The following is a 17,519-nucleotide window of genomic DNA, read 5'->3' as shown; positions in this document are numbered from 1 at the left end:
ATTCATTTAATTGTCTTATCGATCTATCTAAGTTTTATTTTCCAAGCGATACATAGACGACGGGCAGAGTAGTGAGACTAAGTTGACTAAAGGTCTTCACACTTTAAACTAGATACATCACAGAGGGGAAACACTCAACCACAGGGAAATCATATAGAGACTGGTAGGACTAGTGCTTAATAATAACTCAAGGACCAATTAGTGGTGAAACAAAGAGTCTAGAGGATAAAGGTGGGGTTCACACATCCCAGCTAGAGCTAGACCGTTGAGAGTGACAAGGCAAAAGACCTCTCTACGCAGACAACGCTTCGATATAGAAAGAGAGGCAGGGCTACGCGAGCGGTCCTGGTTATACCGAGATAACCTGAAGTACCTATAGTGCCCTGTCCAATCCAGGGAACGGGACGCTAACCACCTCTAGCAACCCCGCTGCCGGCCAAGGGGCGGGGCTGAAGGTTTCGTATCGCGACAGGTGAGTTACTACATCTTGCAGACATGCAATAGAGTTGTGATGTCCCATAAAACAGTTGTGACAATTTAACTTACAGTTTAGAGAATGTTAAGATTTTCAAAAAAATTAGCCAAAGCGATTGAGAAACTGTAATATTGAAAAATATTTACCTAATGTTCTAATAATTGTTTAGGGACCCACCCCTAAGTCATTTTGCCTTTTGGTAGGCCGTCATTGTAAATAGAAATTTGTTCTTAACTTACTAGCCTAGTTAAATAAAGGTTAAATAAATCAAATAAAAAAACACCCCATACCTTGTCACAACACAACTGATTGGCTCAAACACATTAAGGAAATAAATTCCACAAATTAACTTAATTAACAAGGCACACATGTTAATTGAAATGCATTCCAGGTGACTACCTCATGAAGCTGGTTGAGAGAATGCCAAGAGTGTGCAAATCTGTCATCAAGGCAAAGGGTGGCTATTTTGAAGAATCTCAAATATAAAATAATTTGTTTAACACGTTTTTCGTTACTACATAATTCCATGTGTTATTTCATAGTTTTGATGTCTTCACTATTATTCTACAATGTAGCAAGCAGTAAGAATAAAGAAAAACCCTGGAATGAATGTGTCCAAACTTGACTGGTACTAATATTTATATACACACACACACACACACGAAGCAACGGTATGCCCCTTGTAGTGCAGTAGTAGCGTCGTTCGAGCATTGTCTATCTAATGATCTAACGACGCTACTACTGCACTACAAGAGGCATAACCTTACTTCGTAAATAAATGTCCCATATAAAACTCTGGAACCTGTGCTTGATGTCTTACCTTGGCCTTTTTGTTCTCGAATGATAAATTGTTCAATGCTGAACATCTTGTCCTTGGAATGGTAAGTTACAGTTGTCTGCTTACGATGTTCTGTCCAACGGACTTCTGACTTTCCCTTTGCTTTTATGGAAAGATTATCTATTTTGCAATCTTTTCCTAATTCCAACGTTATTCGCCCCGAAATGAAGTCGCCGCTGCTAAAGGTTTGGCCCATACCGTCGTAGGTTACGGAAATGTTCTTTATGGTAGCCAACATCTCAAGAGCGCACGGAGAAATAGTAAAGAAACTAAAACGTTCAACAGTTATGAAAGAAGGGAGCGAGTCTCTTTCACTATGTAGTCTAAACGATGGGCGTGGTATGAACCAGAATATTACAGTGAGACGTTGAATATGGCGATTCTCATTCAAACAGGGAAGAAGCCATTCACCAGCTTGTCAAGCATAATACTATCAAAATACGTTCGTTACTTATCAAAGAATGGAGTTTCGCTGATCAACTATCGTCATTCCTACCGTTACGGTCAGTATGTACTTCCAAAAAGCCTCATGTCTTCTCTAGTTTTGGTGGCCTTAACTTCATGTTGGTTTGCAATTAGAATATCGACAAAATTCCAGTGAAACCTGCCGATGAAAAGCAGTTTTCTTGTCATGGACCTTCATTTATAAGCATACTTTTTGTATATGGAATAATCGGGATATTTTGTATAAAAATACTTATTTGTTTTTAGAATATTGGTTCCGAAATAATATCCTATTGGTGAGTCAACTTGTGAATGCAGAGGGTCTTTTACTTGGTTATAAGGAATTCGTATCACTTTACAAGATCTCTCCCTGTAACATCTAAATATTTTGCAATTGTTTTAGATGGCATTCCCTTAGGTGTTGCTTTATTTTTCGACGAACCTTGTCATGCCTTATTTGAACGTTTTTATTGATAATACCTGTTGGGAAAATGTTTGGATGTTGCCACACACATACCTATTTGTTAAGAAAATTAAGGAAGTTTCCTTCAAAATTATTCATAAATATTATCCTGCCAACCACTATATGAAGAAGTGTTAGAAAAACTCAAACTGTACCTTTTGTAATGACCACCCATAAACTGTGTTGTATCTTTTTTTGGCATTGTACTAATGTAAGGAAAATGTGGCAAGACAGTAGATTTATCATTTTATACATTTATGAAGATCTTACACTATTGTGTAGAGACCTACTGCTTGGATTCTACCTACAATAGAAATAACTTTAAACTAGTTTATGTAATTCATTTCATTATTCTTTTGGCCAAATTTCATATTCACAAATGTAAATTTACAAACCAACACATTTTCTTACCTTTCAAAAAGAAATTGAACTATATTTTTTAGACATTTAAATACTCTAACAAAAACGCTGTTAGAATTATAAGTGTATGTATGCCCCTTAAGGTCCCTGTGTAATGTGATATTGTACCCCAAGCCCAATTGTCCTGTGTGTGTGTGTGTGTGTGTGTGTGTGTGTGTGTGTGTGTGTGTGTGTGTGTGTGTGTGTGTGTGTGTGTGTGTGTGTGTGTGTGTGCGCGTGTGTATATGTGTGCGTCTGTATTATACACTGCTCAAAAAAATAAAGGGAAAACTAAAATAACACATCCTAGATCTGAATGAATGAAATATTCTTATTAAATACTTTTTTCTTTATGTAGTTGAATGTGCTGACAACAAAATCACACAAATTATCAATGGAAATCAAATTTATCAACCCATGGAGGTCTGGATTTGGAGTCACACTCAAAATTAAAGTGGAAAACCACACTACAGGCTGATCCAACTTTGATGTAATGACCTGAGGCCCAGTAGTGTGTGTGGCCTCCACGTGCCTTTGACCTCCCTACAATGCCTGGGCATGCTCCTGATGAGGTGGCGGATGGTCTCCTGAGGGATCTCCTCCCAGACCTGGACTAAAGCATCCGCCAACTCCTGGACGGTCTGTGGTGCAACGTGGCGTTGGTGGATGGAGCGAGACATGATGTCCCAGATGTGCTCAATTGGATTCAGGTCTGGGGAACGGGCGGGCCAGTCCATAGCCTCAATGCCTTCCTCTTGCAGGAACTGCTGACACACTCCAGCCACATGAGGTCTAGCATTGTCTTGCATTAGGAGGAACCCAGGGCCAACCACACCAGCATATGGTCTCACAAGGGGTCTGAGGATCTCATCTCGGTACCTAATGGCAGTCAGGCTACCTCTGGCGAGCACATGGAGTGCTGTGCGGCCCCCCAAAGAAATGCCACCCCACACCATGACTGACCCACCGCCAAACCGGTCATGCTGGAGGATGTTGCAGGCAGCAGAACGTTCTCCACGGCGTCTCCAGACTGTCACGTCTGTCACATGTGTGCCACTGTCACATGTGCTCAGTGGCACAGGGCGCCAGTGGTGAATTTCCCAATCTTGGTGTTCTCTGGCAAATGCCAAACATCCTGCACGGTGTTGGGTTGTAAGCACAACCCCCACCTGAGGACGTCGGGCCCTCATACCACCCTCATGGAGTCTGTTTCTGACCGTTTGAGCAGACACATGCACATTTGTGGCCTGCTGGAGGTCATTTTGCAGGGCTCTGGCAGTGCTCCTCCTGCTCCTTCTTGCACAAAGGCGGAAGTAGCGGTCCTGCTGCTGGGTTGTTGCCCTCCTACAGCCTCCTCCACGTCTCCTGATGTACTGGCCTGTCTCCTGGTAGCGCCTCCATACTCTGGACACTACTCTGACAGACACAGCAAACCTTCTTGCCACATCTTGCATTGATGTGCCATCCTGGAAGAGCTGCACTACCTGAGCCACTTGTGTGGGTTGTAGACTCTGTCTCATGCTACCACTAGAGTGAATGCACCGCCAGAATTCAAAAGTGACCAAAACATCAGCCAGGAAGCATAGTAACTGAGAAGTGGTCTGTGGTCACCACCTGCAGAACCACTCCTTTATTGGGGGTGTCTTGCTAAATGCCTATAATTTCCACCTGTTGTCTATTCCATTTGCACAACAGCATGTGAAATTTATTGTCAATCCGTGTCGCTTCCTAAGTGGACAGTTTGATTTCACAGAAGTGTGATTGACTTGGAGTTATATTGTGTTGTTTAAGTGTTCCCTTTATTTTTTTGAGCACACACACACACACGTGTACATTATTGATTTGTTCTTAATAAAAAAAATACCCTACCGTCTAACACTACACCCACATACATACATACAAAAACACCACCCTTCTCCACTATTTAAACCTATTTAGTCCTACTTCATGCCAACAACCTGAAAGGATGGGACATCACCACTTAACACACCCTGTAACTCTTTTGATGTCAAGTCTCGCACACACAAATACTTCTCTGCAGCTGCCACCACAACCTCAATTTTCTGTGACTTTACATTCCATTCTTGCAGTACAGTTGATAACCATTGCTAAAAATGCAAAAAATCCAATCTTACTGAAACATATCACTTGTTGGCCTATCCCTCTGTACTGGTACATATCTACTACTTACACCACTCCTCTCAGGATCCCTCCCCCTTGACCCATCTTCCTCTACTTTCTTCACTGCCTCAGCATATGACAACGTCTGCACTACTCTAACCCTGGAAACCTCAAACCTCTCTCGCACGAGACATTTCTGATCCCCAGCCCCATGGGCACTCCATTTAACACTACTTTCCCCAAAGCTACACGTTCCTTTGTCTCATGCCCTTCTGCACACTTCTCCCACCTAGGAACCACCCTCCTACACACTGCTGCCACTTGCCCATAAGCTTGACACCTGTAACATCTTAATGTATTTGGCACAAAAACTCATACAGGATAACTTCTATATCCTAACATCACTTTGTCGGGAAAATACTTAAAATTAAAACAACAGACAATGACTCTTTCTCCACTCACACCACCCTGTCTGTGTTGCACCAAACGACGAGCATCACAAACACGGGATCTTCCCCTTCAGTTGGTCAGCTTTCACATTTACCGCTACCCGAGTAATCACTGCTTTCATTGGCACCCTTTTCTTGAGAGCAAAACAATTCACATCTCGACCCCATTTGTTTAACGCAGAGCGCCTGCTCCCTCTGACCATTAGAAACACAAACAATTATCACAAGACCACTTCTGGTTACCCTCACCGATTCCACAGCACCCAACTCTGTTTTTACCCACCCTGAAACCACAAATGGATCAGCCAAAAGGCAAGGGTCCACTTTTTCCAAACACTTCACTACTACTGTCACACTCATCTTTATCCTGACACTCGGTGCAAGCCTCAGGCTCCGAGAACTTCACCACACCTACCACCTCTGATACTTCGCCCTCATTCACTTAGATTTATCCTACTGTCTTCAGCTCACTCTGCTTACACTTCCTACCATTCTTCTTTAACAAATCTCCCCTTTTCCTGCCATTTTTAACCAACTGAAGCTCACCTTCTTCCTCCCGCTCTCTCTTAGACCGCCACTGCCAATCTTTTTCTCCCTCCATTCCTCCTCCATATTCCAAGTATAAGTCTCCTTATGATTATGATAATACTGCACTTCTTCCACCATACAGTACCAGTCAAAAGGTTGGTCACACCTACCCATTCAAGGTTTTTTTTTTTTTTTTTTTTTTTTTTTTTTACTATTTTCTACATTGTATAATAGTGACATTAAAAGTATGAAAAAACATATGGAATCATGTAGTAACCAAAAAAAGTGTTAAATCAAAATATATTTATTTTGATTTGGGCTGCAATTTCTGAGGCTGATAACTCTAATGAACTTACCCTCTGCAGCAGATATAACTCTAGGTCTACCTTTCCTGTGAAGGTCCTCATGAGAGCCAGTTTCATCATAGCGCTTGATGGTTTTTGTGACTGCTCTTGAAGAAACTTTAAATGTTCTTGACCTTTTCTGGATTGACTGAGCTTCAAGTGTTAACGTATGATGGACTGTAGTTTCTCTTTGCTTATTTGAGCTGTTCTTGCCATTCTATGGACGTATAAGGGCTATCTTTTGTAAATGGGTGGTACACAACTGATTGGCTCAAACGCATTAATAAGGAAAGAAATTCCACAAATGAACTTTTAGCAAGGCACACCTGTTAATTGAAATGCATTCCAGGTGACTACCTCATGAAGCTGGTTGAGAGAATGTCAAAAGTGTGGCTACTTTAAAGAATCTCAAATGTATTTTGATTTGTTAAGCACTTCTTTGGTTACTACATGATTCCATAGGTGTTATTTCATAGTTTTGATGTATTCTCTATTATTCTACATAGTAAATAAAGAAAACCCATGGAATGAGTAGGTGTGTCCAAATGTTTCACTGGTACTGTACATCTTGTTCTTGACTTGTCAAGGGACGCCATTTGACTGTCAATCTCTGTACGATCAGCACAAACTCCTTGGGACATAGCGCTCGACAGTGCATCCCACTTGTAAATCCTTCTTGAAGTGCAAGCGCTCACCAAGAGTTTATAGGTGCATGCTGCCGCCTACTGTATTGGCTGTGTATCAGCCTACTATTCTCTAGTATGAATTCATTACGCTTTGTGAAAAATTTCCAGACCAACAAACCCTGCACCCATTATGTAAAACCTCACCAATATTCCACTACTTGGGCCCCATCTGATGCTGCTCCAGGCCAGCAGCCTGGGAGAACGGGACACAATAGTCTACAATAAATACTTGAACATCCAAGTACTCTGCAGCTGCCAACACAACAGCTATCCTCTGTGATACATTTTTTTTTGCCCGCACTACAGAGGGATACATATGTCCTCTAATACAGGACTAGTAAAGGTCCAGTGCACAACTTTTGGGTGAATAAAATACCATTTCAGGGGGTGCTGCAGCACCTTGAGCACCCGTATTTCCCACAGCTATGTTTACACACACACACACACACACACACACGTAACTTTTTCCACCGATACAACACACTATTTTGTCTCATGTCCTCCTGCACACTTCTCACATCTTTGAATCTCCCTTTTGCGCACTTCAGCCACATGACCATAAGCTTGACATCTAAAACACTGTAATGGATTTGGGACAAAAGCTCTCAGGATCCATTCTCCAAAGATCTCACTCCCACCTCACCAGAATCATCTTTGTAATCATCTGGACAAGGCTCAAAAACTTGGCGGTCTACACTGCACCTGCCACTGCAGTTAATTCCTCCTCACTCAACACACTTGTACTGTACCTCTTCCAAAATTTCTGTGTGATCTACTCCTCCATATTCACTCAAAACATGTTCCACTTTTCTCCTTTTTTATCCCGGTCCACCATCTTCTCCTTCAGTACTATCCAGGACCCTTGGGATGTCACTACCCTAAACTTAACCCATACCGTTACCTTAACCATTTTACATTTCAACTGCAATGGGTTAGGGTTGTCCCAAGGGTCCCAGATAGCATGGACCAATACAAAAATCAGAGGGAATTAATAACTAAATGTAGAAAAGTGTTAACTGATTAGCCATGATGTTTTTGTTTCTTCTCCACCCTGACCCCTAAGGGGCTCTGTGCAATCATGTTTTATTCTGTCAAGATGTAAAACTCTATCTGCTACCCTTTGAAAAGAGAAAAACACCTGATACTATACTGAATAAAATATAAATGCAGAATGTAAAGTGTCGGTCCCATGTTTCATGCGCTGAAATAAAAGATCCCAGAAATGTTCCATACGCACAAAAAGCTTATTTCTCTGATTTTGTTCACATCCCTGTTCGTGAGCATTTCTCCTTTTCCAAGATAATCTATCCACTTGACAGGTGTGGCATAAGACACTGATTAAATAGCATGATCATTACACAGGTGCAACTTGTGCTTGGGACAATAAAAGGCCACACTAAAATGTGCAGTTTTGTCACAACACAATGCCACAGATGTCTCAAGTTTTGAGGGAGTGTGCAATTGGCATGCTGGCTGCAGGAATATCTACCAGGCTGTGGCCAGAAAATGTAATGTTCATTTCTCTACCATAAGCCGCCTTCAACGTAATTTTTGATAATTTAGCAGTATGTCCAACCAGCCTCACAACCGCAGACCTGTGTAACCAAGCCAGCCCAGGACCTACACATTTGGCTTCTTCACCTCAGCTGATGAAACTGAGAACAATTTATGTAATAAAGCCTTTTTGTGGGGGGTGGGGGGGGATTATTCTGATTGGCTGGGCCTGGCTCCCCAGTGGGTGAGCTTATGCCCTCCCAGTCCTACCATGGCTGTGTCCCTGCCCAGTCATATGAAATAGATTAGGGCCAAATGTTTTGGTTCAAATTGACTGATTTCCATTTATGAACTGTAACTCAGTAAAATCGTTTAAATTGTTGCATTTATATTTTATACGATTACACAACTCTAGTCTCTGAATTACCATAATTTAATCTGTATCACAATAAAATAGGAAGGAATGCGTCAGTTAATGTGGTAAAGGTAGTGAATTGTCAGGAGTTTCATTTAAGCCTGTTAGGTTACTCTCAGTCCGAGCCAAATACTTGTTTGAGAAATATTTAGTTAAAAAGCTATTTTTGCCCATTTTATTGGAAATATATTACAGTAGGGTACGTCATTGTTACGCAGAAGTTATTTGATATAAAAACGGCTTCATTGGGCATATAAATAGTTTCACAAATGAAAGTGCACATTGTTGTACTTCCGAGTCAAATTTACCCGGAAAAAGAAAAAGGTAAATGTTTCCCCCCTTTTAAGTATAAAGGCTTTATTTAATCGAGACAATCATGGCATTCGATTTAAAAGTTTAAAATATATATATTTTTTAAATCAATGCCCGAAATTGAAGAATTCACTTCCGGGACAAACACCCTTTAGTAAAGACCTGTGATTGCGCGTTGCTGAATTAGCTATAACATACATTTTAATCACTGAATACAAACATCTAGATAAGATACAGGTAAAGTTAACGCTTATGTTTTGTTACAGGTCATCTTTACGTGTTGTGAGCCAAGCAAGCTAAGGCGACCTAAATACTAGTGTAAACAACCGTTTAACAGTACTGTTAGCTAACGTTACCAAAGCTATTTTGATTTAGTTAATAACTACAGTAACTAGATGTGGTAAGGCTATTGGTAGCTCTACTTAGTAACGTTAGTTAGGTTGATGACAAGCTATCTTGCTAGCCAAGTCAGTTTGCTAGCTGGTAACCCAAACAACGAGATCTAAGCCAAAGAATCTATAACTTAGGTTTCTCCTTTTATCTGTGTCTAAGCTAACTAAGACTGGGCGGAATTCATTTTCAGTGATTACCTTCGCCCACGACTGGTTAGTGTGAACTATAATACCGACGCTGTATTCTAACGTTTAGAAACTTCAATAAAGAGCTTTCGTAACATATGGCTGTATCTTTCTGCGAGAAATAATCCTTCAAATAAAACACTGTTGCAGTTTGGTACAGAACCATATCTATGGGTGCCTCCATCTGAGCTAACGAAACTACACTTCCCGAGTTATGCTTACACAGGTGTTTGGGGCACCCTAGATAGCTAATTTGCACAGGTAGTCTTTTAACAAGCGACGTAACACTAACCCTGCAAAAAGTGTAGTTCTTAACTTTTATTTCTCGCAGATATGAAAGGTATGTTCCAAAAACGTATTGCAAACGATGCGTGTTAATGTTCTGCCCCTGAACAAGGTAGTTAACCCACTGTTCCTTTGCCGTCATTGTAAATAGAAATTTGTTCTTAACTGACTTGCCTAGTTAAATAATGTTTTGACTGTGGTCTGGGCTTTTAAGTACCCCAATCAGAAGGTAGTCAATATGCATTAAAGCAGTTTGTGTCTATGAATGGGGTATGTACAGTCCCTTCGAAAACTATTCAGTCCCCTTTACTTTTTCCACATTGTTACAGCCTTATTATAAAATTGATTAAATTGTTTTTACCGCCATCTACACATCCCATGCATGACAAAGCAAAAACAGGTTTATACATTTCTGCAAACTGAAATATCACATTTACATAAGTGTTCAAACCCTTTACTCAGTACTTTGAAGCACCTTTGGCAGCAATTACAGCATCAAGTCTTCTTGGGTATGACGCTACAAGCTTGGCACACCTGTATTTGGGGAGTTTCTTCCATTCTTCTCTGCAGATCCTCTCGAGCATTGGCAGGTTGGATGGGAGCGTTGCTGCACAGCTATTTTTCAGGTCTCTCCAGAGATGTTCGTTCAAGTGCGGCAGGGTAGCCTAGTGGTTAGAGCGTAACCGAAAGGTTGCAAGTTCGAATCCCCGAGCTGACAAGGTACAAATCTGTCTTTCTGCCCCTGAACAGGCAGTTAACCCACTGTTCCTAGGCCGTCATTGAAAATAAGAATTTGTTCTTAACTGACTTGCCTAGTAAAATAAAGGTAAAATAAAAAGTTTGGGCTCTTGCTGGGCCACAAGGACATTCAGAGACTTGTCCCAAAGACACTCCTGCATTGTGTTTGGCTTTGTGCTTAGGGTTGTTGTCCTGTTGGAAGGTGAACCTTCACCCTAGTCTTAAAGTCCAGAGCAGGTTTTCAGGAAGGATCGCTGTACTTTTGCTCTGTTCACCTTTTCCTCAATCCTGACTAGTCTCCCAGTCCCTACTGCTGAAAAACATCCCCACAGCATGATGCTGCCACCACGCTTCACCTTAGGGATGGTGCTAGGTTTCCTCCAGACATGACGCTTGCCATTCAGGCCAAAGTGTTAGATCTTGGTTATCAGACCAGATAATCTTGTTTCTCATGGTCAGTCTTTAGGTGCCTTTTGGCAAACTCCAAGCGGGCTGTCATGTGCCTTTTTACTGAGTGGTTTAAATCTGGCCATTCTACCATAAAAGCCTGATTGGTGGATTGCTGCAGAGATTGTTCTATCGCCAGAGGAACTCTAGAGCTCGGTCACTGACAATCGGTGCTTGACCAAGGCCCTTCTCCCCGATTGCTCAGTTTGGCTGGGCAGCCAGCTCTAGGAAGAGTCTTGGTGGTTCCAAACTTCTTCCATTTAAGAATGATGGAGGCTACTTTGTTCTTTGGGATATTCAATGCTGCAGAACTGTTTAGATACCCTTCCCGAGATCTGTGCCTCAACGCAAACAACGGCCAATTCCTTCAACCTCATGGCTTGGTTTTTGCTCTGACATGCACTGTCAACTGTGAGACCTTAAATTAATATGTGTGTTCCTTTCCAAATCAAGTCCAATCAATTGAATTTACTACAGGTGGACTCCAATCAAGATGTAGAAACATCTCAAGAATGATCAATGGAAACAGGATGCACCTGAACTCAATTTCAAATCTCGTAGCAAAAGTTCTGACTATTTATGTAAATAAGTTATTTCAGGTCTTTATCTTTTTTTAACAGAAAACTGTTTTCAGCTTTGTCTTTATGCGGTATTATGTGTAGATTGCAGAGGATTTATATTTATTTAATCAATTTTAGAATAAGGCTGTAATGTAACAACATTTGGAAAAAGTGTGAATACTTTCTGAAAGCACTGTATGTCTGGGCTAACTGGCTAATTTTACTCCACTCCTGTTGCTATTAATTTTAACCCAATTGCTTTATTTTGGTGACAACTTTGACTGGTATCTTAATTGACTTCTCACTGACTTGGATTTATAGATACAATGTCAAACAAAGAAGTTAAATCAGCTCTAAAAAATGCCAGAGATGCCATAAAGAACAAGGAATTTAAAGAGGCTCTAAAACACTGCAAGGTAAGTCCTTGCCCTTTTCTCTATGTTCTTTCTACACACACCAATAGTGTGAGGGGAAACTGGGTGTGTTGTAGGATTTTCTGTTTTGAAAAAGGTATTCTGTCTCAAATCAAACCAAATTCCCCCACCAGGCTGCCCTGAAACTAGAGAAGAACAATTACAATGCCTGGGTGTTCATTGGTGTGGCCGCGAGCGAGCTGGAGCAACCAGACCAGGCCCAGACAGCCTACAGGAAGGCTCTGGAGCTGGAGCCAGAGCAGCTGCTGGCCTGGCAGGTACTGGAGATACATCACACCTAGATCAACTGAACTAATACAGGCCCTCGCTAGACATAGGCTTCTGTATTGGATAAACCATAAATTATCGACATTGACCATACACAATCACTTATAGCTGGCGTTTCACTGGTATCGTTCATTATGATAAGTAACCTATACCAGAGAAATGTGACGTTTGAAGTGAAATACATTTACTAATATGGGTGATTGTTAATGAAATTAATGGTAGTAGTTTAAAACCTGATAAATGTCATCTACGTAATCCCAAAAAGTAATTATTTTTCATGAGAGGGTCACTAACTAGTGAGAGGGTCAATAACATAAACAGTAACTAGTAATGCTGCATACTCAGGTTGAATCTCATCTTTCTGGTAAAAATAGTTGCTGAGGTGTAGTCACTTTTGAGAAAACAAGCTCAACAACACGGTACAAATATTACATATTTTATGATGCATTTCTTATCCAACAAAACTATATGAATAAGGCTTGAAATTACTTATGCTTTCTAAATATACTATACTCAAATTATAAAACTACTAACTATAAGAATTCACCTTCCTTATAACTGTAAAATACATATATGTTTAGTGTTAGAATATGTGCATATTTTCTGAAGGTCTCTCTTGATCAAAACGCCTGCCCCCATCTCTGTGAACTTCTCACAGGGCTCTAGGAAGTGCTTCCTGAACTCTTTAGGAGCTCGCCTTTCATCACATATTACTTTTGTCAGTCTGCCAGTGTTTTTTTTGTTTAAAATCTATCAATTATTTTAGATTACTGGATATAAATTGATTTCTGAATGTGCTACAGCCACAAAAAAAACAATAGCTCCTGCTGTGCTACGATGTAAGGATTCCAGGCATATGTTAGTGGCTGTGCTGTAGGGTTCATCTAGGAGTTGATGGAAAGTCGGAAGAGAAAATGAAATGGTAAGAGGGACATCCCAGCTTCATGTGGTGTCTGATTTCACATCCTGCTTGACACAGGCAAAAGAGACATACTCCTGTGTCTGTGAGAATCAGGGCTACCACTCAATACAAGCCATTTCGATCTATGGTGTCCTACAAGCAAAAATGTCGGTCGGAACTGGTACCAGAACCACGCAGGTCCCCTAAACAAGGGACTTTACATCTAAGAGGATTTAAAGGATAATAAAAAAGAGACTATGGTGCACATTAATGTTATAAATGTATCGTTCTTTTTATCATTATCGCATCAATTCAGGCAATCTCTCGTCACAGATTTTTATTCCATATCGCCCAGCTCTACCCAAAAGTCACATTATCTACACATTATACAGTGAGAGAGAGAACGTATTTGATCCCCTGATGATTTTGTACATTTTCCCACTGACAAAGAAATTATCCGTATATAATTTTAATGGTAGGTTTATTTGAACAGTGAGAAACAGAATAACAACAAAAGAATCCAGAAAAATGCATGTCAAAATTTTATAAATTGATTTGCATTTTAATGAGGGAAATAAGTATTTGAGCCCTCTGCAAAACATGACTTAGTACTTGGTGGCAAAACCCTTTTTGGCAGTCACAGAGGTCAGATGTTTCTTGTAGTTGGCCACCAGGTTTGCACACATCTCAGGAGGGTTTTTGTCCCACTCCTCTTTGCAGAGCCTGGCTAGGCCACTCCAGGAGGTTCTCACCCAAGATTTGATGGTACATGGCCCCGTCCATTGTCCCTTTGATGCGGTGAAGTTGCCCTGTCCCCTTAGCAGAATGTTTCCACCTCCATGTTTGATGGTGGGGATGGTGTTCTTGTGGTCATATGCAGTATTCCTCCTCCTCCAAACACAGTGAGTTGAGTTGATGCCAAAGAGCTCCATTTTGGTCTCATCTGACCCCAACACTTTCACCCAGTTGTCCTCTGAACCATTCAGCTATTCCTTGGCAAACTTCAGACGGGGATGTATATGTGCTTTCTTGAGCAGGGGGGTCCTTGCGGGCGCTGCAGGATTTCAAACCTTCATTGATGTGTTACCAATTGTTATCTTGGTGACTATGGTCCCAGGTGCCTTGAGATCATTGACAAGATCCTCCCATGTAGTTCTGGGCTGATTCCTCACCGTTCTCATGATCATTACAATTCCACGAGGTGAGATCTTGCATGGAGCCCCAGGCCGAGGGAGATTGACAGTTCTTTTGTGTTTCTTCCATTTGCGAATAATCGCACCGACTCTTGTCACCTTCTCACCAAGCTGCTTGGCGATGGTCTTGTGTAGGTCTACAATCTTGTCCCTAACATCCTTAAAGAGCTCTTTGTTCCTGGCCATGGTGGAGAGTTTGGAATCTGATTGATTGCTTCTGTGGACAGGTGTCTTTTTATACAGGCAATAAACTGAGATTAGGAGCACTCCCTTTAAGTGTGCTCCTAATCTCAGCTAGTTACCTGTATAAAAGACACCTGGGAGCCAGAAATGTTTCTGCTTGAGAGGGAGTCAAATACTTATTTCCCTCATTAAAATGCAAATCAATTTATAACATTTTTGACATGTGTTTTTTTGTTTTGTTATTCTGTCTCTCACTGTTCAAATAAACCTACCATTAAAATGATAGACTGATAATTTCTTTGTCAGTGGGCAAACGTACAAAATCTTACACAGATTATTCCAGAGCAGTGTTATGGGGCATATCACTATGTCAACATAGTGCTGACTAGAATGTGATCCGTTATTGTTGCTGTTTTAGGGATTAGCAAACCTGTATGAGAAAAGTGACCAGACGGATTTCAAAGCGGAACTACCCAAAGTCTACCAGAAACTCATTGAGCTTTATGAAAGGTAAGCCATGAAAATGTTCATACCTCTTCTACATCAATAATTCCCCCCCCTGTGATTAGCTCTTGGAATATTGTGTTTAACTGTGTTTTGTTCTGCATACACAGTTCAGACAAAACAAAATGTTATGAGGCGATCAGAAAACTGGCAGACATCTTCCATATGGAGAAGGACTATTTTCAGGTCTGTAACAATAGTAGTTGCCCTTTAAATGAAAGAGGATATATGTTAATTGTTGTGGCACAGGGTGGACATATGCATGTGTGTGTTTAGGTGGCCAGGGTGTGGCGAAGGCTGATTCAGCTGAAGGAAGGAGAAGGTGCTAACAAGGCAGAGCTGCTGCAGCTATGGCAACAGATGACCTGCCTTCTCTCAGACAGCATGGAGGATCACGACAATGAGACTCAGCAGCACGTAAGAACAAATCTAATATACTCAAATAATCCCCTTAACTTCTCTAGGGTAGGGGGCAGCATTTGGAATTTTGGATGAAAAGCGTGCCCAAATTAAACTGCCTTCTACTCAGGCCCAGAAGATAGGATATGCATATACTTAGTATATTTGGATAGAAAACACTCTAAAGTTTCCAAAACTGTTAAAATAATGTATGTGAGTATAACAGAACTGATTTGGCAGGTGAAAACCTGAGAAAAATCCATTCAGAATGTAGGATTTTTTTTTTTTTTTTTCAATGCCATTACCGTATCCATTGACTGAGGACTCAAATTGCAGTTCCTATGCCTTCCATTAGATGTCAACAGTCTTTAGAAATGGTTTCAGTATTGAATTCTGAAAAAATGAGGGAGTAAGAGCAGTTTGAATGAGTGGACCCTGCCGTGTCACCAAGCTTTTTCATGCGCAATCCCGAGAGAGTGCCTTTCTTGTTTACCTTTTATATTGACAACGTTATTCTCCGGTTGAAATATTATCGATTATTTAGGCTAAAAACAACCTGAGGATAGAATATAAACATCGTTTGACATGTTTCTATGAACTTTACGGATACAATTTGGATTTTTGTCTGCCTGTTGTGACTGCATTTGAGCCTGTGGATTACTGAAGAAAACGGGCGAACAAAACTGAGGTTTTTGGATATAAAGAGAGACTTTATCGAACAAAAGGAACATTTATTGAATAAATGAATGTCTTCTGAGTGCAACCATATGAAGATCATCAAAGGTAAGTGATTAATTTTATCTCTATTTCTGACTTGTGTAACTCTTCTACTTGGCTGGTTACTGTTTGTAATGATTTGTCTGCTGGGCTGTTCTCTCAAATAATTGTAAGGTATGCTTTCGCCGTAAAGCATTTTTGAAATCTGACACCGTGGTTGGATTCACAAGAAGTTCATCTTTAAACCTATGTAAAATAGTTGTATCTTTTCTGTATTTCAATTTGGCGCTCTGCAATCTCACTGGATGTTGGCCAGGTGTGACGCTAGCGTCCCACATACCCTAGAGAGGTTTTAATAAGCATTGTCTGGGTCATTCCACCTCTAAAAGCAAAAGGAAAGAGGATTTCAACACCCACCATCTGATTGTTTCTGTAGTTATGGCCTATTTATTGCCTTACCTCCCTTATCCTACCTCATTTGTACACACTGTATGTAGACTATTTCTATTGTATTATTGACTGCATGTTTGTTTAGTCCATGTATAACTGTGTTGTTTGTGTTGCACTGCTTTGCTTTATCTTGGCCAGGTCGCAGTTGTAAATGAGAACTTGTTCTCAACTAGCCTACCTGGTTAAATACAAATACAATTAAAGTTACAATCAGGTAAGATTGACGTTCCTGAAACATCGTTTGGTTGAATTGTAATTTTATCTGGATAAATTAAGCTAATTGGTTGCACACAAATTGGCTATTTAAATGTATAGGATTCAGATAATATTCAATAAATATAGTACCCTACATCTGATTTGGACCAAACCTTTTCCATCCAAATCTGTTTTTTATAAAACTACCCACAGATCCTTCACACCCCATGCCAATCCCAATCCAACAACTAGTAAACAGTATCAGTTCTCTATGTTTGACAAGTAGTATTGTGACGGCCCTGAATTTTTCTGAACCGTCTCAGTGCAGCTCCTTCCAATAGGGCGCTTTCCCTTTAATTCCCAATTAAATAGCCAGCATCAGCTGCACGAAAGTGGGGTTGTGATGGAGACGTGCATGAGGATGTGTTCAACCCTCAGTTCCGAAGCTTCTCTATTCCGTTTGTTTTGTTGCCGTTAAACGTGTGTTTTGTAGCCTAAGAGAGTTTACCCAGGATCGGATCCACTCTTCGCGTCCCTGGAATACACCTCTCCGTTCTTCGTGGCCTTTCTCCGCTGGAGATCTATTGGCGGATTGGATTGTCTGACTGACCGACTGACTACCACATTTTTGTATACGGTATTTCATTTGTTTGGATGTGATGTATACTGTGATTTGTGTAGTTAGTGGTAGTTGAGGACT

General features: G+C 40.8%; 2 protein-coding genes across 8 annotated transcripts in view; one reads left to right on the top strand and one right to left on the bottom strand.

Annotated features, from left to right (window-relative positions):
- LOC118375018 (arrestin domain-containing protein 3-like) overlaps nt 1-1,637 on the bottom strand; it is a 29,372-nt gene extending 27,735 nt beyond the window's left edge. Inside the window, exon 1 of one of the 3 annotated variants that reach the window (XR_008063787.1) lies at nt 1,296-1,637. Coding sequence is in view for 1 of the 3 variants with exons in the window: in XM_052461211.1 (XP_052317171.1) it covers nt 1,296-1,551 (256 nt within the window). In the remaining 2 variants the exon portion in view is untranslated. The remainder of the gene's footprint in view (nt 1-1,295) is intronic. The other 2 variants (XR_008063786.1, XM_052461211.1) reach the window with 2 other exon arrangements.
- skic3 (SKI3 subunit of superkiller complex) overlaps nt 1-17,519 on the top strand; it is a 59,904-nt gene that overhangs the window by 11,556 nt on the left and 30,829 nt on the right. For 2 of the 5 annotated variants that reach the window (XM_052461207.1, XM_052461205.1), the window contains exons 2-6: nt 11,898-11,992; nt 12,124-12,267; nt 14,973-15,064; nt 15,169-15,244; nt 15,335-15,475. In XM_052461207.1, coding sequence (XP_052317167.1) covers nt 11,903-11,992; nt 12,124-12,267; nt 14,973-15,064; nt 15,169-15,244; nt 15,335-15,475 — 543 coding nt within the window. In that variant the 5' untranslated portion in view covers nt 11,898-11,902. Of the gene's footprint in view, nt 1-1,636; nt 1,817-8,935; nt 8,981-9,043; nt 9,206-11,897; nt 11,993-12,123; nt 12,268-14,972; nt 15,065-15,168; nt 15,245-15,334; nt 15,476-17,519 lie in introns of those variants that run through there. The other 3 variants (XM_052461203.1, XM_052461206.1, XM_052461204.1) reach the window with 3 other exon arrangements.

This window comes from Oncorhynchus keta, chromosome 14 (genome assembly GCF_023373465.1).
Source record: "Oncorhynchus keta strain PuntledgeMale-10-30-2019 chromosome 14, Oket_V2, whole genome shotgun sequence".
In the NCBI taxonomy this organism is placed as follows: domain Eukaryota; kingdom Metazoa; phylum Chordata; class Actinopteri; order Salmoniformes; family Salmonidae; genus Oncorhynchus; species Oncorhynchus keta.
The sequence above is the reverse complement of the archived record's forward strand: the minus strand, read 5'-3'. Positions and strand labels throughout refer to the sequence as shown.